This window comes from Macaca mulatta, chromosome 12, assembly GCF_049350105.2.
Source record: "Macaca mulatta isolate MMU2019108-1 chromosome 12, T2T-MMU8v2.0, whole genome shotgun sequence".
In the NCBI taxonomy this organism is placed as follows: Eukaryota; Metazoa; Chordata; class Mammalia; order Primates; family Cercopithecidae; genus Macaca; species Macaca mulatta.
This window is the reverse complement of record NC_133417.1, coordinates 137,977,166-137,999,941: the sequence shown is the minus strand read 5'-3', so window position 1 is coordinate 137,999,941 and position 22,776 is coordinate 137,977,166. Positions and strand designations below refer to the sequence as shown.

Genomic DNA, 22,776 nt, shown 5'->3' with positions numbered 1-22,776 from the left:
CTCTTTACCTCAAGTTTCACAAAGAATGTCATATGTGAAGAAAAATAAGGTAGTACTCTCTACACCTACTGTAACTTTCCAGCTCAGGATTACTTAAAGGGCCTCATATATTCCCTTTGCCAGAAGGAATTGTGACAGATGATACACACAGGGCACTATGCCTACTTACACCTGCATTCCTCAGTTCATCAGCATTTCAGATGACTAAGGGAATGCTCCTAAGCTCTAGTCCGCAAGGTAACAGATATACAATTAGGTGAGTCTACTGTTTAAGCATGGAAATGGTGATTGCCCTCTGTTTAAGGCTACCTCAATTCAAATTTTGTACAAAACACTGAGCCACTCAGGTGAAATACCATCAAACAAAATTTCAGAGTATCAATAAAAAGGAGGATGTGTAAGATGCTATTCAAAGATGCTCAATACTACACTGAGATGACCTTGAGAACTCATGGTATAGGGCAGGAGCCAGCAAACTGTCTCTGTAAAGGGCCAGAGAATATTTAAGCTCTGTGAACCAAATGGCCTCTGTTAACCCTGCCACTGTAGCATGAAAGCAGTCAGAAAATATGGAAGCAAATGGACGTCTCTGTCTTTCAATGAAACTTTACTTACAAAAACTTTACAGTCCCACAGGCCACAATTTGCCAACCCATACTATAGGGCATCAAGCTGAATGTATATTGATTCTAAAACATCATCAGTTTTTCTTTTCCCTTTTGATGTGTCTAAATTCCTGGTGTTCCCTTTCTGTTACCTATAAACAGCAGGATGCTGAAAAAAACAACTTCCTTAAATTAGCTGACAATTTTAACCATGTTTTTATAAAGAAACAGACATGAAGGTATGTAAATATAAAAGAGAAGCAGTTACAAATTCTAGATAAAGGCGGATGAGTTGCACACAAAATGGCTTAAAAAGTAACTTATATGAATTTAAATCCACTTGATAAAAAGAATTAAGGTAGAAATAAAGATTTAACTATAAGAATGTTCATTAAAAATATTTTTATAATGAAAAATCAAGAACAGCTTCTATATGCCACATCTAGAGGACTAGTTGAATAAATGACGGTACATCCATACAATGCAACCGTTTAATACAACAGAAAATATTTATTGATTAAAAAAAGATGTTTCTGATTTGGTTATTTCTTTAAGCAGGCTACAAAACTAAAGGTACAGTATGATCCCATTTTTGTAAAAAATAAATGTATATATACACAAATAAGCATACATAAAACCACCTGGAAAGATACACCAAGATATTTACAGTGTGTACCATGGATGTTGAAATTACGATGGTATTTTCTGGCTTACTAGTTATTTCTAATTTTTTTAGAAACATATTAATTTGATAATAAAATCATTTTTAAAATATAAAGGAATAACTGAAACAAGTACAGCATTACTTAGGTTAACACGTTCTAAATAAACTCTCAAAATACAGGAGTTCCATCAGTTCTTAGAACTTCAAACAGTGATTTCTCCTCAGTCTCCAAATGCTGGCTATAAAAGTTAAGAAAACTTCAAGATCACATATATTAATAAAAAGAAATGTTTCTAATAGGGTAAGTTAATAAGACTCCTCAAACAGAGTTACTACAGGAAGTCTAGGAAGTCTATATCATTTATTGAACCACACCCACCTGAACAACCAAGAGTTTAAGACATAAATCCAATTTATCTATTTTAGATACTGCTTCTGATATTACCAAAGGGGTTGCCCAAGGTTTGAATAGAAAAATTAATTATTATTATTGATGCCACTGAAGAGAGGATCTTCAATCACCAACTTTGGGGAAAAAGAAAGGAGGGGAGGGGGGAAAGCCACACTACAATGTGATGGATCTCAAAATTCCATGAGAATTCCATATTCGGGGTCCAAACACATCTGTAAGAGACTCAAAGGTCAATTAATTGTTATCATGTCCAACGCTAACTCAATCCTAGACAGGCTACTGCTAACAGCTAGTATAACACTGAACTACCTGCCTAGGCCATCTTTCAAGTAATACTTCAATGAAAACTATTTCTCAAATGAATCTATGAAGAGCAATGACAAAACAATGTAGCAGAAAACATATAGACATAAAAATGTTATAATTATACTTACATAAAATTGTATATGCACCTAGACAACGACTTAAATAAACAGAAAATAATTTTCTAGGAGGGTCAGACTCCCGCCATCATTACATATATAACCAGACAAAGAAAAAAAATTTTAATTAAGTATAGAATACACTCATTTACCAAATATAATTTATTCCTGAACTAACACATTGTTTTCAGCAAGGCACATAAAGCAAAAGTCTCAAAAACATGCACATTTATAAACCACCTAGCACCTGTCAAATACTTTACTACTGTATTAGTCATCCAGTATCAAAGAGGATGAGATTTTGAAAACTCACCATTCAGGCCCAAAGTTCAGCGTCTGCGTTTCCGCTGCCATTCTTTTCCGTATTTTTACAATAGATTTTTCTATGAGGAGAAACCTGTTAACGAGAAAAATATCTCCATACAATTAGTTGAGATTAAATGTGGAATTCCAGGCCAGAAAGTACAGCTAGAGAGCATTTTATTTATGCTTCTCTCAACTAGAGTCACAAAAATGAGATTTTAAAATTACTACTTAAAACAATAATATAGCAGGCAAAATGAAATGAATAAATCAACCCTTATATTCTGATTCCCCACCTTTCTATGTTAATCTGGGGGAACGAGGCATAGTTTAAGATGAAGCTAGAGAGACAGGTAGGAACAGACCACACAGGACACTGGGGACTAAGTTAAGGATTCTCTCCCTTTATCTCTGGAACAATGGGGAGTGAATGAAGGGTAATATATTTACATTTTAGTTTCTATTACTTCCTAGTAATGGCTCCCCTCTCACCATGAGGTACATCAAAGATTATTAAAATAAGGACCCTCCTTACCTATCACAGAGCTTCAACTCTCCTCACTTTCTGCGTTTAGCATTTTACCCCCTAGTGATTTTTTTTTAACAGACAGTGTGTCTCACTATGTTGCTCAAGCTGGTCTCAAACTCCTGGCCTGACCTCAAGTGATCTTCCTGTCTCAGCCTCTCGAGCCTAGTGCTTCTTTTAAAAATTATCTTGGATCAGGCCAGGAACCACCAGGCAAGTACCTGTATTACAGGTTCATACCTGTAATTCCAGCGCTTTGGGAGGCCGAGATGGGAGAATTGTTTGAGCCCAGGAGTTGGAGATGTGGTCTCTAAAAAAAAAATTTAAAGATCAACTGGGCATGGTGGTATATGCCTGTAGTTTTAGCTGCCTAGGAGGATGAGGTGGAGGGATCACCTGAGCCCAGGAGTTTGGGGCTGCAGTGAGGTGTGGTCCTGCCACTGCACTCCAGCCTAGGCGATGGAGTGAGAACCCGTCTCTACAAAATAAATAAATAAAAATAAATTTATAATTTGGGAGGCCAAGCCAGGCAGATGGTTTGGGCCCAGGAGTTCGAGACCTGCTTGGGCAACATAGTGAGACTCCATCTCTTTAAAAAAAAAAAAAAGTTTTTAAATAAAAAAAATATAAACTTTTTAAAAGTTGCCTCAGATTGTCAAGTTAAAATAATAAACTAATGAATTTCACAAGTGACATTTTGAAAGTAATTTTAAGATATGGGAGCTTAAAAATGGAAAATACTATAAAAATTGTAAACATAACTGGCCCTCCATATCCATGGGTTCTGGTCAATGGATTCAACCAACCTCGGATGGAAAAAAATTTTTTAACTGCATCTGTACCAGCATATATAGATACTTCTTTTCCTTGTCATTAATCCCTAAACAATACAGCGGAACAACTATTTACACAGCATTTCTGTTGTATTAAGCATTATAAGTAACCTAGAGGTGTTAAAGTATATAGAAGCATGTACACAGGTTATACGCAAATACTATGCCATTTTACATTATCCTTGGACTTGAGCATCCAAGGATTTTAACATCTGAAGGACATCCTAAAACGAAACCCCATGGACACTCAGGGACAACTGTATACTGTAAAATATCTCTAATATACATCACACAGGGCACTGGGGACCAAGTCCTGTTGCCTCTGTTTAAATGATCTACAAAATAATAAACTACAAATGTCTAAAGCTTAGAAACAGCAAAGTAAAAGTGTGTTAACCTTCATAATCAGCTATTCATTTATCTGCCTTCCTTCCAGTCCTATGTCAACCAAGCAGACTCCAAGGGAGATTATCATGTTCTTACTTGACCCTGACTCCCTGCTCCCCCACCACACAAAAGGTGCAAACCAGACTAAAACTGAGGTAAACTTAGTACCCTCCTGGTCTCTTTTTTTCGGGGGGGGGATAGTCTCGCTCTGTCGCCCAGGCTAGAGTACAGTGGTGCGATCAAGGCTCACTGCAAGCTCCGCCTCCCACGTTCACACCATTCTCCTGCCTCAGCCTCCTGAGTAGCTGGGACTACAGGTGTGTGCCACCACACCCAGCTTTTTTTTTTTTTTTTTTTGTATTTTTAGTAGAGACAAGGTTTCACCATGTTAGCCAGGATGGTCTCATCTCCTGACCTCATGATCCGCCTGCCTTGGCCTCCCAAAGTGCTAGGATCACAGGCATGAGCCACTGCGCCCAGCCCCTCCTCACCTCTTAAAACAACTGGTGATTCAAAGAAAACATAACTGTCGGGCATGGTGGCTCACACCTGTAATCCCAGCACTTTGGGAGGCAAAGGTGGGTGGATCGCTTGAGCCCGGGAGTTCAAGACCAGCCTGGGCAACGGGGCAAAACCCTGTCTCCACAAAAATATACAAAAATTAGCTGGGCATGATGGTGTGAACCTGTAGTCTCAGCTACTAGGAAGGCTGAGGTGGGAGGATCACTTATGCCATGGAGGTTGAGAATACAATGAGCCGCGATTGCACCACTGCACTCCAGCCTAGGCAAAATAGCAAGACCTTGTCTCAATTAAAAAAAAAAAATTAAAATAAAAAAAGAAAACACACTTTAACATTTTAATTTTCTGAAATTAGAATGAATCTTAAAACTGATGCCAAGTTACAACTGCTACTGGCTGGGTGTGAGTTGTGTTACAGCTGTCTGAACAAGGGCCAATTTTTAAATTGCCACTTTAAATGTCTTCAAAATAATACGATTCTATAGCAAAACTAAATTTATTGTATAACAGAAAAGAAGCAAATACAGCCATGGAATATTAGTGAAGTAACTATTCATCATTCAGAGAATGATTCCAAGTGATTTACAGGACCTCAGAAAGAAAGGAGGGAAAAATCATACAAGCCAATGGAGTCTGTTATGGTTTGCTATTGATATTGATACATGACACTGCACAACCCATATGACCACATGCAGAAGCCCTGAAGTACTAAAAGGGGTTAAAAACTAAACAGCTTATATTGCTCTTAAAATCTTCACAAACATCAAATGACTAATTTTTAAATTGATGACAGAATAATAGAGCATTGTCTTAACTACTGCATCACCAATACTTTGAATGACTGGTGGGGAGAGGGAGGAAGAAAGCACAAGGAGACTTCTATAACGCCAAGTTGAAAAGCGATTTAGAAAAGTCAGACTCTAAATACTCAAATATCTTAGGACTATCTTAACAAATGTATTTTACTTCTATTTTCATTTTCATACATGCAATAAAAGGATACACTATATAATAAAAATCCATTCTTATTTGCTAAATAAGTTTAAAAGAGCTTTTTTTAAAAATATAAAATAATTCTAACAAGAAAAGCCTGTGCCAGATGCAACGGAGTCTTCTTGGCAGTATTCCTTTCTTTCTCAGTAATGCACAAAATGATTAATCTTATAGTTGACACATGTTAAGATTCAATTAAAATTATGGTACATTTTAATTGAATGTAATATATGAATGACTTGTCAAGGTAGCAATGATCAGACCCCAGGAAAGGTGCCCACTGTTAAACTAAAACAGGTATCACTGCTTACAAATCAGCCTTATGACCTTTTGTAACATAAATCAATTCAGTGTGTTTTCGAAAAGTATGTGGACCTATCTGGATGACAAATAGAACTGAAGAGACTACATCAACTAGAGCTGTAGAGACAACATCAACTGTAATGTTTTTCTTTAATACTAAACATCCTGAAGGCACGGTTTTACCACCATTTTAAGCCCCATCTAGCCAAACGTTTTAAACTCAAACCTGTAAAGGATTCTAGAGCAATGAATAATGGCTCTGCATTTATAAAGCAAGTCAGGATTTAAATCAGACTGCATTTATAAAGCAGGTAAATCTCAACTAAAATTCAAAGTATTTGCTATTTGTGAAAATACTAAATTCATTGTTAGTGATTTAATATTTTCCCCTTTAACTTATTACAAGGCCATCACATATGCCCACATAGGTTCTGCAAAGCACAAAACTCCAGGGTCACTATTAACACAAATGATACAGATGAAGCCCCTACAGGCAGCAGTCTTGAAATATAAACGAAGCCCCAGATTTAAGCAGCATCTAAGGAACAACAAGCAAGGAAATCCTGTTTGGGTCCACTTTATCGTTGCACCTATAAATCTTTAAGTACTTCAAAACTACTACAATGCACAACCATTAAGAGCTCACAAGATTTTTCACTGTCTTGAGCTGGGAAACCAACTACCATTTACAACATGGTTTCCATAAGAAAATTATTTCCTAATGTAAAGACTTGTTTTTTTGTTAAGACTGAGTCTCGCTCTATTGCCCAGGCTGGAGTGCAGTGGCACTCTGCACTTGGCTCACTGCAACCTCTGCCTCCCAGGTTCAAGTGATTCTCCTGCCTCAGCCTCCTGAGTGGCTGGGATTACAGGCGTGCACCATCACACCCAGCTAATTTTTGTATTTTTAGTAGAGACGGGGTTTCACCATGTTGGCCAGGCTGGTCTCAAACTCCCAACCTTAGGTGATCCACCTGCCTCAGCTTCCCAAAATGCTGGGACTACAGGCATGAGCCACCGCACCCGGCCCCTAAAGTAAAGATTTCTGAAGAACTCTTAAAAACCTAAGAATATTTTTTTCCTTTCTCAGTGCAAGGTGCCCACAGTTTGCGCTCTTTCTGCTGCTCCCCAGGTCTCAGATACAGCTGACACCATGGATTTTGGAGACCTGAAAAGTCCTGCCGGCCTCCAGGTGCTCAACAATTACCTGGTGGACAAGAGCTACATCGAGGGGTATCTGCCATCACAAGAAGATGTGGCAGTATTTGAAGCAAAGCCTACCGCCTGCTGACTTGTGTCATGCCCTTCGTTGGTATAATCACATCAAGTCTTACGAAAAAGAAAAGGCCAGCCTTCCAGGACTGAAGAAAGCTTTGGGCAAGTATGGTCCTGTGGATGTGGAAGACACTATAGGAAGAGGAGCTAAATAGTAAAGATGATGACATTGATCTCTTTGGATCTGATGGGAGGAGAAAAGTGAAGAAGCGAAGAGGCTAAGGGAAGAATGCCTTGCACAATATGAATCGAAGAAAGCCAAAAAACCTGCACTTATCAAGTCTTCCATCTTACTAGATGTGAAACCTTGGGATGAGAAGACAGTTATGGCGAAATTAGAGGAATGCATCAGAGGCATTCAAGCAGATGGCTTAGTCTGGGGCTCATGTGAACTAGTTCAAGTGGGATACGGAATTAAGAAACTTCAAATACGTTGCGTAGTTGAAGATAAAGTTGGAACAGATATGCTGGAGAAGCAGATCACTGCTTTTGAGGACTATGTGCATGCAGTCCATGGATGTGGCTGCTTTCAACAAAATCTAAAATCCATCCTGGATCATGTCATTTAAATAAAAGCTTGAAAGGTTAATTAAAAAAAAAACCTAAAAATAATAAACCAAGTGATTTAATTATCAAATAAAGAGACCTGCATTACTCAGAACAGTGTTCTGCTCATTCTTCTTTATGATTCAAAACAGGAAATCGAAGAGGCATGAATGCTGGAGAAATCTAAATTATGCACTTAAAAATACTGTATTCTCTTAATTCTGAGTTGCTCATCCCAGACAGCTCCTTCCAAATCAATTTCAATGAGTCCAGGTTTAATGTATTTACATGTACTGGAGGCATGGTCTTACACTCTGCCTCTAAATTATAAATTAGTTGGAATGGAAACTGTGCATTATCTCTGAATAGTCTTTTCTAAGGATGTAATGAGGTATTCAAAGGAGCTTAGGGCAACATTTTAAGCTCCAACTATCCAAATGTTTTCAGTTTAAACTCCTAGAAGACTTGTGACCTTTAGAAAACAGCTCTGGAGGCCAGGTGCAGTGCCTCACACCTGTAATCTCAGCACTTTGGGAAGCGGAGGGATGAAGATCACTTGAGCTCAGAAGCTCAAGAACAGTCTGGACAACACGGCAAAAACCTCACCTCTACACAAAATACAAAACTTAGTCGCGCGTGGTGGTATACTCCTGTAGTCCAAGCTACTTGGGAGGCTGAGGTGGGAGGACTGCTTGAGCCCAGGAGGTCGAGACTGCAGTGAGCCCCTCCAGCCTGGGCAACAGAGCCAGACCCAGTAAGGAAAAGGAAAAGAAAAGAAAAAGAAAAGGGAAAGAAAAGGGAAAAGAAAAGGGCTCTGAGTTTATAAAGCAATTCAGGATTTGAACCAGACTCTGGACGCTCTGCTCCATCATGCTATCCTGCCTCTGCAGACTGTCTTTTGTTGAAACTATGACCCCCCTTTTCCTCCATTACCAGCACTATCCTGGTATTTCTCTGCCCATCTTTATTTCCCTCTAAATTACAGAATGGCAAAGAGGACATGCAGACAGTAGGAGTGTCATTTTAACAACAGCAATTAAAAATCTGCCCACAAATTTCTAACTGGCCACTGGCTGGGAGAGATGATCCCACCCCTGCAATTAATCACAAATCTGATTTTTCTCTCCCATGACCAATGTGGCATGGGATCAACAACTGATCACATCATCAAGGCACTACTGTTTTCAGTTTACTGGTCAGCCAGTCTCAAAAGCCCAGATCATCTGAAACTCTCTCTACTCCATCCCTTATATCCAGTCATTTTGTCTCAAATTTAGCCTACTTCTCCTTTAAGATGCCTCTTGCATTCCTCTTTCATTATAGTCCAAACTCTATTAATGCATGTCTGGATTATTATAACAAAAGTTCTCATTCACTTCCCTGACTGGGCCTCAAGATCAATTTTCCTAAGGCACCTTTCTGATCATGGCCTATACTCCTCTAAAAAAGTCCAAACACACCTACTATGTACCATCAATCTGACAACTCATGCCTCCCTCCCCAACTCAATCTCCTATTGTTTCACCTCCCAACTCAAGGCCAAATGAGAACTTTCTACTGTCCACTGAATTTTCCTTCCTCTTTAGTTGTGCTATGACATACCCTTCCCCCAGAAGCCCGACCTCCCTCCCTTAGAATGGCTCGTACAAAACCAAGGATCTATTCAAACACCCACTCCATAAAATAGTTCCCAAAGCAGTAAAAGCACTGCTCCCTCTGGAAAGGAAAATCTAAAACACAGGATAACATAAATGGAATGGAATCTACAGGACTGAATGTTGGGGGTATTTTTCAAACATGTATTATAAAGCTTAAAAGGAAGCAGAAAACAGCAAAATGAATTTGGGGGGATGGATACTGAGGATGGTTTTGAACAAAATAAGTACAAGGTGCTTGAGGAGGTATCCAAAAGACCTAGAGTTGAAGAGTAGTCATAATAGAAAGATACAGATTTAATGGAAGTGAATCCATAAAGTTACAATCAAAAATTGAATAAGGCTACCCCAAAGCAGAAATCTTAAGAAAGAACAAGAACAAAGCCTCAGCAATCACTGTACAGGCTGATACAGGAAGAAAGAGAAAGACCACAGAGGTAGAGATCTCTAGCCCAAACCTTTCACTAAACTCAAATTCACTGACTCTCATCTTCTCCCCCGAGGTACTATTCTCACCACATTCTCTATAACTAAAATAGAACCCATACTAACCTCCAAGAAGTTCACAATTCCTCTTGCCTCTCCGCTATTCCCATTTCCTGAGGTAAAGATGTTAACAGACCAGTGTGTATCCCTCCATACTTCACACTCAAACATGTTCATATATATGTGGTGGGGAAAGGGGATTAGCTATTTGCTATTATAAAGCAAGAATCATACTATATACCTTATTCTGAGACAGGCAATTATCTCAATATATTTGCATGGACAAACTTCTAATAAACAGATACAGAGTTAAGTTGCAGTTTTTAAAAGCTAAAATGGGCCGGGCACAGTGGCTCATGTCTGTAATCCCAGGACTTTGGGAGGCCAAGAAAGGTGAATCAAGTTGAGGCCAGGAGTTCAAGACCAGCCTGGCCAATATGGTGAAACCCTGTCTCTACTAAAAATACAAAAAACTAGCTGGGTGTGGTGGTGCACGCCTGTAATCCTAGTTACTCAGGAGGCTGAGGCATGAGAATCATTTGATCCCAGGAGGCAGAGGCTACAGTGAGCTGACATCGCACCACTGCACTCCAGCCTGGGCAACAGAGCAAGACTCTGTGCCAAAATAAAAAAAAAGCAAGCTGTGTAACATTCCATAGAAATGGATAACTTTTACTTTTTTGCCTTTATGAACAATGCTGCAATAAACAACCTTTTATTCATATATTTATGCCTTTATCTCTACTAGACAGAATTCTAAAATCACAGTTGCTTAGTGTATAATATGATTTCTTTACAGAAAATTAAAGTTCACCTAAGTGATAGTCCTCTAGAAAGAGGAACTGGAAGTATGGAGTGGGCAAGATCTATCTTCCATTGAGTTACCTTTTTGTACTTTTGAAATCTTGTCATGTATATTTTAAAATAAATTTTCACCTAGAAGAAATCTCAAATCCTCAAAAGCTACAGGACCTATTTAAAATTTTTAAAAAAAAAAACAACTATTTTATTTATTTATTTTTTAACTTTTATGTTTTTGAGACAGGGTCTCACTGTTACCCAGGCTGGACGTGAACTCCTCAGCTCAAGCAATCCTCCCACCTCAGCCTCCCCAGTGGCTGAAACTATAGGCATGCACCACTGTGGCTTATTTACTTTACTCTTTTTAAAACTTTTAACAAAGGGTATTTGGGGATGGGGAGAAGGGTGTGCTCCCATATGAATTTTTTTTTTTTTTTTTTTGAGACAGAGCCTTGCTCTGTCACCGGGGCTGGAGTGCAGTGATGCAATGTCAGCTCACTGCAATCTCGGCCTCCCAGGTTCAAGCAAGTCTTCTGCCTCAGCCTCCCCAGTAGCTGGGATTACAGGTGCCAAACACCACACCCAGGTAATTTTTGTATTTTTAGTAGAGACAGGATTTTGCCATATTGGCCAGGCTGGTCTCAAACTCCTGACCTCAAGTGATCCACCCGCCTTGGCCTCCCAAAGTGGTGGATTACAGGTGGATTACAAGTGTGAGCCACGGTGACCAGCCTCATCTTGCTTACTTTTTAAACTCCAAACTGCAAAAAGTTAAAAGCCATTACTACTACTGGCCACCTGAAGGGCTGGCCAAAGGATCCATGTCCTAAACTCTCCCAGTCCCAAACTTTTACTAGTAGCCCCAACCTATTCTACAGAGTAACACACTTCATATACAGAAATATATAAGTAAGAGCACTGGCCGGGCGCGGTGGCTCAAGCCTGTAATCCCAGCACTTTGGGAGGCCGAGGCGGGCGGATCACGAGGTCAGGAGATCGAGACCATCCTGGCTGACACGGTGAAACCCCGTCTCTACTAAAAAATACAAAAAACTAGCCGGGCGAGGTGGCGGGTGCCTGTAGTCCCAGCTACTGGGGAGGCTGAGGCAGGAGAATTGCGTGAACCCGGGAGGCAGAGCCTGCAGTGAGCTGAGATCCGGCCACTGCACTCCAGCCTGGGCGGCAGAGCGAGACTCCGTCTCAAAAAAAAAAAAAAAAAAAAAAAAAAAGTAAGAGCAGATTTTCTAAACAGAATCCCATGAAATAATTTCTTTGATCCAATACAAAAATCTAATGGATACTGCTAATATTATCTGGTAACCCCAACCAGATTACTTGGATGCATTATGAACAAGGAATACAATGACAACTCCTGCCCTCAAGGCGCCAGTCTAATAAAAAAAACAATGAGTACCACCTGATAAGGACTACAATGAACTATGCAAAGTAAGCTCTGGGAATACTGGGAAGATTATCCTAAAATGAGAAGCATAACACTGAAGATCTGTTGAATTATAGTATTTGCTAGCATTTATTGAGAGCTAACTATGTGCTTACTAAGAGTTCAAAGTGCTTTATATGTATTCTTTTAATTTGACATAGATTCTTTGGCCCAATTTTGTAGATGAGGAAATGAGGCACAGAGAAAAGTTAAGCAGCTTGCACAAGGTCAAATCGTATTATAAGGACTCCAAAAACCAGACACTAAGAATGAGGCAGTCTTTAAGGGTAAAGGGGGAGAGGGAGAGGTGCAGGAAAGGGTAAAGGAGAAAGACCTACGTTCTTTTGGAAGATAATTTGTTCAACAGGCTAAAAAACTAATGTGAAGACTGGTAAAACAGTGGCTACATCACAAAAGTCTTTGCATTTCATATTTCCAGGATAAAATTTGTACTTTAGAAAGATGACTGAGGATAGTTACTTGAAGGAGAATGAATTCAATCTAGTAGGGAAGAGTGAGGTGATGAGTAACTAAACTTCACTAACATGAAAGGATACCAACAACATATTAAGTGTTCAAGGCAAGTTACAGAATACAGAGAATATGATTATATTTAAAACATTTTAAAATACATTGGATATATATAGATATGCCCCAAAATGTTAATACTTCTAAGTGGTAGGATTGTGGATAATTCTCTTTTCCTATTAAGTTTCTAATTTGTGCATACAACAAAGATGGTAGTGGTACATTTTTTTTTAAGGAAAGTATTTGAAAGTTGCAAATATTAGGCCAGGTGCCGTGGCTCACGACTGTAATCCCAAAGCTTTAGGAGACTGAAGCAGGAGGATTATCTGAGGCCAGAAGTTTGAGATCAGCCTAGGCAACATAGTGAGAGCTCATCTCTACAAAAAAGTAAAATTTTAATTAGCCAGGTATGGTGGCACTTGCCTTAGTCCCAGCTACTTGGGAGGCTGAGGTGGATGGTTTGAGCCTAGTTCAGGGCTCCAGTGAGCTACGATAGCACCACTGCACTCTAGCCTGGGTGACAGCGAGACAGTCTCCAAAAGAAAAAAAAAGTTTCAAATATTTAAGTCAAAAAAGAGAAAGACTGAAAATTCTTCATTGGCTTCAGAAACGAACTCACTGATGACCTGCAAGAATGCAGTTAGGAGTACCGTGGGGGACAAAGCCAGATTTCAATGGAGTGAGGCATGACTGGGAGGTGAGGAAGGGAAGACCACAAATGCAGTCAACTCTTTCAAGAATCTTACATGTGAGGCCGGCACAAGCCCATGCCTATAATCCCAGCACTTTAGGAGACCAAGATGGGTGGATCACTCGAGGTCAGGTGTTCGAGACCAGCCTGGCCATCATGGTGAAATCCTGTCTTACTAAATATACAAAACAAAACAAAAAACAAAATTAGCCGGGCATGGCGGCGGGCGCCCGTGAATCCCAGCTACTCAGAAGGCTGAGGCAGGAGAATCTCTTGAACCCAGAAGGTTCAAGGCGGAGGTTGCAGTGAGCTGAGATCACACCACTGCACTCCAGCCTGGGTGACAGAGCAAGACTCCATCTCAAAACTAAGAATCTTAGCTGTGGAAGGCTGGGTGCAGTGGCTCACACCTGTAATCCCAGCACTTTGGGAGGCCAAGGCGGGAGGATCACCTGAGGTCGGGAATTCAAGACCAGCCTAACATGGAGAAACCCTGTCTCTACTGAAAATAAAAAAAATTAGCCAGGCGTGGTGGCAAAACCCTGTAATCCCTGCTACTCAGGAGGCTGAGGCAGGAGTATCACTTGAACCCAGGAGTCGGAGGTTGTGGTGAGCTGAGATAGCGCCACTGCACTCCAGCCTGGGCAACTAGAGCTAAATTCCATCTCAAAAAAAAAAAAAAAAAAGAAAATGGCCAGGCGCCGTGGCTTACGCCTGTAATCCCAGCACTTTGGGAGGCCGAGGCAGGCAGATCACGAGGTCAGGAGTTTGAGACCAGCCTGGCCAGTATGTTGAAACTCCTGTCTCCACTAAAAATTAAACTCCCGTCTCTACTAAAAATACAAAAATTAGCTGGGTGTGGTGGCGTGCGCCTGTACTCCCAGCTACTTGGGAGGCTGAGGCAGAAGAATCGCTTGAACCCAGGAGGCTGGGTTGCAGAGAGCCGAGATCATGCCACTGCACTCCAGCCTAGGCTACAGAGCGAGACTCCACCTCAAAAAAAAAAAAAAAAAAAGATTCTTAGCTGTGGGAGAAGAGAAATAAAGTAGAATGGAAAGAAAATTTCCATTTTTTAATTTTAGATATATCCCCAGTGAAAAATTACTAGCAGAGTCAAAAGGTGAAGAAACAATTCAACAAAAATGTCATGTAAATGAAATCTCTGAGAAGGCAGGAAGTATGAGGGTTTCACAGAACAAATAGAAACAAAAACGACTCCTATCTACTTGTAACCAGAGGAAAGTAGATCCAAATGACTTAGAATGCTTCCAAGGTTATGTAGGGTTTTACTGAAGGGGGTAGGGGAATTTAAAAGGAAATTGAGACCAAGCTAATGCCCATGCCTGGAATCCCAGCACTGAGGCTGAGGTAGGCAGATTGCTTAAGCCCAGGAGTTTGAGACTAGGCTGGGAAACACAGCAAGATCCTGTATCTACAAAACCTACATAAAAAATAATTTTAAAATAAACCAACAAAAACAAAAATAAAGGAAACGGAAGGGAATTCATCAAACTGATGGCTTCATCTTTTCAGAAAAGTAGGTAAACGACACAGAAGATAAGGTAGGGTTTGAGGAAACTAAAGAAATTGATAGCTGCTGTGTTCTATGCTAGAGATTTTTTTTCTTTTAATAAACTTGAGAAATAATTATAGATTAAAAAGTTACAAAGATAAAACAAAAAGTACCGTCAGTTTCCCCTAATGTTAACAACTTAGGTTACACAATACTTTGTCAAAACTAAGAAACCAACATTGGTACATCACTATTACCTATATTTCAGAGTTTATTCAGATTTCATCAGTTTTTCCAACAACATCCTTGTTCCGTGCCAGTCTCCAATTCAGGACACCTTGTTGCACTTAGCTACAGTATCTCTAAAGACCCAATAAAGATAGAGAAGTGATATGGTTAGGCTTTGTGTCCCCACTCAAATCTCATCTTGAATTGTAATCCCTATAATCCCCACGTGTCAAGGGAGAGACCAGATGGAGGTAACTGAATCATGGGGGCAGTTTCCCCCATGCTGTTCTTATCAGATCTGATGGTTTTATAAGGGGCTCTTCCTGCTTCCGTTGGCACTTCTCTCTCCTGCCACCTTGTGTAGAAGGTGCCTTGCTTCCCCTTCTCCTTCTGCCATGATTGTAAGTTTCCTGCGGCCACCCCAGCCATGAAAAACTGAGTCAATTAAACCTCTTTTTTTTTTTTTGAGACGGAGTCTCGCTCTGTCACCCAGGCTGGAGTGCAGTGGCCAGATCTCGGCTCACTGCAAGCTCCGCCTCCCGGGTTTACGCCATTCTCCTCCCTCAGTTTCCCGAGTGGCTGGGACTACAGGCGCCTGCCACCTCACCCGGCCAGTTTTTTGTATTTTTTGTAGAGACGGGGTTTCACTGTGTTAGCCAGGATGGTCTCGATCTCCTGACCTCATGATCCACCCGTCCTGGCCTCCCAAAGTGCTGGGATTACAGGCCTGAGCCACCGCGCCCGGCCAAACCTCTTTCTTTTATAAATTACCCAGTCTCAGGCAGTTCATTACAGCAATATGAAAATGGGCTAATACAAGAGGGAAGCTAATCTGCAAGGTTGTGGGCTTCTTTCTCCAACGTAGCAGCCTGGGTATGGGGCAGAGAGCCCACAGGAAACCAGGGTTAGGGTTTTGTCAGCATGGTAAAGGGAAGAATAAGAGGCAAAGTAGAGAGTGCTGGCAGAAGTGTGATTTAGACACTATGGGGAAGGGTGTAAAAACAGAAGAGAGTTGACAAATTTAAGATGTTGGTAATGCCAAAAAGCAAGTACAGTAGGAATAAAAATAATTGCACTACCAGAACTGGAGATGAAAGTAAAAGACAAGAAACCAGGAACCTGGGAGGACTGGATGGATCAGCTACATAGACTCTAAAGTAACCTCAGGATAATGGCAGAGAGGAAAATAGAAAAAACAATGAATCAAAGGGTAAGACCACAGGGTCCTTTTCTGATACTAAGGAAGGGAAGAGAGATGCATTGTCAGACAGCATGAACTTCAGAAGAAAGAGAGTTTTGCACAAAGATAGAGAAAAAATGGCTAACCTGACCATATATGATCTATCACCTAAACTAGAAAATGTATGAAAGGATACTAAGAACTGCATAGAGGAACAGCAGCAAGCTAGGCAGAAGAGCCACACTAATCAAGGAATAGAATGAGCCTGTGAATGGAGAAGGATGAAGACCCTGATTCTGCATCCTGACATATCACAGTGCAAGAAAATCAGGCCGGGTGCGGTGGCTCAGGCCTGTAATCCCAGCACTTTGGGAGGCCGAGACGGGTGGATCACGAGGTCAGGAGATTGAGACCATCCTGGCTAACACGGTGAAACCCCGTCTCTACTAAAAAGTACAAAAACTAGCCAGGCGAGGTGGCGGGCGCCTGTAGTCCCAGCTACTTGGGGGGCTGAGGCAGGAGAATGGTGTGAACCCAGGAGGCAGAGCTTGCAGTGAGCTGAGATCCGGCCACTGCACTCCAGCCTGGGCGACAGAGCAAGACTCCGTCTAAAAAAAAAAAAAAAAAAAAATCTACTGTTAACCTCAGAGGACTAAAGGGAAGGTAAGATTACCAGGGCAGATGGGCTTCAGTTACCACAAGAAAGCTGAAAAACATCTTATGAACACGAGGGAGAGGTTTAACACAAAAATAACATTTCAGAGAATTCAAGAGGAAAGTCTTAGGAATTAAACAAGAGATTTGGTCAAGGGAAGAAGAAACTCTGAGTGGTATGAAGATCAGACTACAAAAAAGGATGAATAAATAGAGAGACTTTCATTCTGGACAAGGACAGATGATGACAGGAATGCATCGCATAGTGGAACTGGCAGGTCTCAGGAATTCTGAGAACTTACCCTCACATCTCTGAGGAAGGAGTCAGAAAAAGACAGTGCCTCTGAAGGAATGTGGGCAAAATATTGTTAGTTCTGAGACCACTCTATTAGCATACCTTTCTCATGCTGAAAGCAACTCTGACAGAGAAGATAATCGGGTTCTTCCCTCCCTCTTCTGGCCTTTTCTCTTTGGCTATTCCAACACTAGGGATAAGGACTTCAAAGAAAGTTCTATCGCATATTTTAAAGACATGACTTAAAAGCAGCTGAGAGGCAGGGCGCGGTGGCTCATGCCTGTAATCCCAGCACTTTGGGAGGCCAAGGTGAGTGAATTTCTTGAGGCCAGGAGTTTTGAGACCAGCATGCCCAACATGGCAAAACCCGGTCTCTACTAAAAATACAAAAATTAGCCAGTCGAGGTGGTTCATGCCTGTTATCCCAGCTCTTCAGGAGGCTGAGGCAGAATTGCTTGAACCTGGGAGGCAGAGGTTGCAGTAAGCTGAGATCATGCCATTGCACTCCAGCCTGGACAACAGAGTGAGCCTCCGTCTCAACAACAACAATAAAAAAATTACACTGTTGGTGGGAGTGTAAACTAGTTCAATCACTGTGGAAGACAGTGTGGCAATTCCTCAAGGATATAGAACTAGAAATACTATTTGACCCAGTGATCCCATTACTGGGTATATACCCAAAGGATTATAAATCATGCTACTATAAAGACATGTGCATACGTATGTTTATTGTAGCATTATTCACAACAGCAAAGACTTGGAACTAACCCAAATGTCCATCAATGATAGACTGGATTAAGAAAACATGGCACATATACACCATGGAATACCATGCGGCCACAAAAAAGGATGAATTCATGTCCTTTTTGCAGGGACATGGATGAAGCTGGAAACCATCATTCTGAGCAAACTATCACAAGGACAGAAAACCAAACACCACACGTTCTCACTTACAGGTGGGAATTGAACAATGAGAACACTTGGACACACCGTGGAGAACATCACACACCAGGGCCTGTCATAGGATGGGGGGCTGGGAGAGGGATAGCATTAGGAGAAATACCTAATGTAAATGACAAGTTAATGGGTGCAGCAAACCAACATGGCACATGTACACCTATGCAACAAACCTGCACGTTGTGCACATGTAGCTTAGAACTTAAAGTATAATTTTAAAAAAAAACAGCTGAGAGAATATTTCTACATAACTGCTTTTTCAGACTTTGTCCATTACTCAAAATTACACATAAGTGACTTCAAGTAATATATTCCTTATGCAATAATACCAATAAGCTGTCTTCTTCAATAAATTGTATCCTTGTACTTGGCAGTGAATATTATATAAGCTAGACTTTTTGTCAACTTCTAAATAACTGAGCTAAATTTAGACCTTACTATAAGTTATTTTATCTGATTATTAGTATAATGATTTTTCTTTTTCTCCCTATATTTTTCTATAATTTTCATGACTTCCTCTTTAAGACTGTTCATCTCCTCTTTGGGACCTCATCTATCACTTTGTGGGCCTAAGTACATTTTCACAGGAGAAAAAAGAAATCAACCTAGGTCCTTCTTATTGTTGAGTTTATTATAAAGAAAAGACAGACTCTGACCTCTCCCTCTTAGCCTGCCATTTTCTTACAGCCTGGCACAGCCTAGAGGAACGAAGCAACTTCTGATCTCAGGAAATCACTTTCAACAAAAAAGGTAGCAAATCTACATAGTAAGTCCCATGTGGGTAAAATCAGCAAGAAGAAGCCAAAGCAGATGCTGAGTCAGACTCCAGCACAGTGTCTGATACTTCAACTTTGACAGTGTTCCCGAATACTGCTTCCCAGAAGTCTTGAAGACAGATTAGCTACCACCACTATTTCACTAAGAACTCAAAACATACATACCTTTGAAAATCCCCTGGATTTTTATTATAAAAATTATGTGGCCAGCACGGTGGTTCACACCTGTGATCCCATCTACTCGGGAGGCTGAGGCAGAAGAATTGCTTCAACCCAGGAGACAGAGGTTGCAGTGAGCTGAGATCACGCCACTGCACTCCAGCCTGGGCAAAAAAGCAAGACTCTGTCTCAAAAAAAAAAAAAAAAAAAAAAAAAGTGCTACTACAAATCTCCACTTCCTAGCTACACAAAACTTACCCAGAAAAAATATGGTGAAATTTGGGATGGAATCCAGCCAGTACTATGTATAGTCTGCCACAAGACTAACACAGAATGAATACCAAGGAACCTGAATCTGCCCCCATTCCCATTCCCTACCTACGTTTTTCCAAAAGCTGAAAAAAGACCAACTCCTCTAGCACTCTCCACATATACTAAACAAATTAGTAGTTCTGTCCCCACTACAGCAGTCAGTGATTTTTAGTTTAGCCAGACATGAATTAAGATAACACAAGATTAATAACTTTATTAGTGCAAATTAGTTCAACTACTTCAAAAAAATTGGCAATATCCATTAAATCTAAACTGTATGCCTACCCTGTGATCCCATAACAAACTGCTACACATACGCCCAAGGGAACTGAAGTTCTATTTCTACCAAAAGACAAGAGATTCATAGTAGCTTTATTTATAATTGTCAAAAACTGACATTTGGGTATTACGTCCATCAATGTAAACGTACATCAACAGGCAAATCAATCTGCAGTATACGCACATAATGAAATATTACTCAGCAATTTTTAAAAAAGAACCAGTCGGGTGTGGTGGCTCACGCCTGTAATCCCAGCACTGCGGGAGGCTGAGGTGGGAGGATCACGTGAGGTCAGGAGTTCGAGACCAGCCTGGCCAACAACGGTGAAACCCTGTCTCTACTTAAATTACAAACATTAGCTGGGCAAGGTAGTGGGCACCTGTAATTCTAGCTACTCGGGAGGCTGAGACAGGAGAACTGCTTGAACCCAGGAGGCAGAGGTTGTAGTGAGGTTACAGTGAGCCAAGATCATGCCATTGCACTCTAGCTTGGTCAGAGTGAGACTTCGTCTCAAAAAACAAATAACAACAAAAAAAATTACTGATATTCACAATGATACTGCGAAATCACCCAGACACCATGTTTAGAAAAACAAGCTGGCTAGGAAAAAATATATACTGTATGATTTCTTTTATGTGATGTTCAAGAAGAGTACTATGGTTTGGGTATTTGACCCCTACAAATCTCATGTTGAAATTTGATCACCAATGCTGGAGGCAAGGTCTAATGGGAGGTGTCTGGATTATGGGCAGATCCCTCATGAATGCCTTGGTGCCACTCTCACAGTAATGAGTGAGTCCTTACTTGATTTGTTCCCAAGAGACCTAGTTGTTAAAAACAGCCTGACACCTCCCTCCTCTCTCTCTCTCTTGCTCCCCTCACCATGAGATCTAAACAAACTGGCTCCCCTTTGCCTTCCACTATGAGTGGAAGCAGCCTGAAGCCCTCACGAGAAGTAGACGTTTCTTGTACTGCCTACAGAACCATGAGCCAAATAAACTTCTTTTCTTTATAAATCACCCAGCCTCAGGTATTCCTTTATAGCAACACCAACAGACTAAGACAAATAGATAATAAATGGTGACAGATGTCAGGAACGTACTCATTATGGGAAGAGGGAAGGAAGGAGAGGGAAGTGGAGTGCTGGAAAAGTTCGCTATCATGATCGAAGTGGTGACTACAAAAGTATATACACATGTAAAAATGTATTGAACGATAAACTTCACATTTGTGCATGTATTTACCATATTTTACATATCAATTATTATTATTGTTTCTTAGAGACAGTGTCTCACTGTTGCCCAGGCTAGAGTGCAGGGCTGCACCCATAGCCCACTGTAACCTCAAACTCCTGGGTGCAAGCGATTCTCTTGCCTCAGCCTCCCAAAGCAGTGGGATTACAGGTATGAACGACTAGGCCCAGCTCCAGTTGTTTTTAATAAAGATTAAATAAACCATAAATGGTTTAGCAATTACAAATACTTCAAGGCCAAGCATGGTGGCTCACGCCTGTAATCCCAGGACTTTGGGAGGCCGACGCAGTTGGATTACTTGAGTCCAGGAGTTTCAGACTAGCCTGGGAAACATGGCAAAACCCCATTTCTACAAAAAAAAAAAAAAAAAAAAAAAAAATTAGCTGGGTGTGGTGGTGCACACCTGTGGTCCCAGCTTCTGGGGAGGCTGAAGTGGGAAGATCACCTCAGCCCAGGAGGTCGAGGCTGCAGTGAGCTGTGATCGTGACACTGCACTCCAGCCTGGGATACAAAGTGAGACCCTGGATCAAAAAAACTTCAGTGAGCATGAAACAAAGCTATCTAAACTATTTTATTTTATTTTATTTTTTATTTTTTGAGAAGGAGTCTCGCTCCGTCGCCCAGGCTGGAGTGCAGTGGCGCGATCTCGGCTCACTGCAAGCGCCACCTCCTGGGTTCACGCCATTCTCCTGCCTCAGCCTCCTGAGTAGCTGGGACTACAGGCGCCTAATTTTTGTATTTTTAGTAGAGACGGGGTTTCACCGTGTTAGTCAGGATGGTCTAATTTAATATGTTATCGGAAGACATGCAGTTTAGCGGACCGCGCCCGGCTAAACTATTTTAAATGCATGTCTTCCGATAACATATTAAATGCATTCCCTGCTTAAATTTTTGCCATTAAAAAACAAAACAAAAAAACACCGGTCAGGCGCGGTGGCTCATGCCTGTAATCCCAGCACTTTGGGAGGCCAAGGCGGCAGATCACATGAGGCCAGGAGTTCAAGACCAGCCTAGCCAACATGGTGAAACACCATCTCTACACTAAAAATACAAAAAGAAATTAGCCGGATGTGGTGGCACATGCTTGTAATCCCAGCTAGAAGGGAGGACTGAGGCATGAGGATTGCTTGAACGCGGGAGGTGGAGGTTGCACTGAGCCGAGATTGCGCCACTGCTGTCAGAGTGATGGAGTAAGACTCTGTCTCAAAAAACAAAACAAAACAAAAAACACCATTATCTTGACAAAATAATCTTCAAATCTGTCAGCTCCTAAGACCATAAAAAGGTCTACATTCAAATGAAGCAAGACTCATGTACTAGGCTAAAAGAATGTAGATCTTCGAATGCTTTTTTTCAAATGTCAAAAAACAGCTAAGTAAGAAGATGAAAAGGAAAAAGTCCAAACATGAGGGGGACCCACATTACTTATAATAGTAAAAGACTGGAAGCAATCTTGTAAAAGTGGCACATTCGCTCAACAAAAGACAGCTATCGTAACATCTGCACACAGTATAGTTATATATATGTCCAAAAAAAGGTGAAAAGAACACAAGACAAAGGAATATTAGTGAGGTGAAATTAATGACTTGCCCGCTACTCTCAAAACTTGCAATAATATTCTTTCATTACTTTATAACAAAATGTATTTTAATTATCACAAAGAGCAGAGGCCTGGCCTGCTGAAATACTTTTACAGTCCCAACATAAATGTCATAGGAAGTTATCACTCTCTTCAACTTTAACTTGGTTTAAAAAGAATTTTAAGGTTTAAAAAAA

General features: G+C 40.8%; 1 protein-coding gene and 1 pseudogene across 8 annotated transcripts in view; one reads left to right on the top strand and one right to left on the bottom strand.

Moving 5' to 3' along the window:
* The window catches only part of GIGYF2 (GRB10 interacting GYF protein 2), a 167,070-nt gene that overhangs the window by 124,901 nt on the left and 19,393 nt on the right, over positions 1-22,776 (bottom strand). For all 8 annotated transcript variants that reach the window (XM_077957914.1, XM_077957915.1, XM_015111358.3 and 5 more), the window contains one exon: positions 2,417-2,500. In XM_077957914.1, the coding sequence (XP_077814040.1) occupies positions 2,417-2,457 (41 nt within the window). In that variant the 5' untranslated portion in view covers positions 2,458-2,500. The remainder of the gene's footprint in view (positions 1-2,416; positions 2,501-22,776) is intronic.
* LOC717706 (elongation factor 1-beta pseudogene) lies at positions 7,012-7,921 on the top strand (annotated as a pseudogene).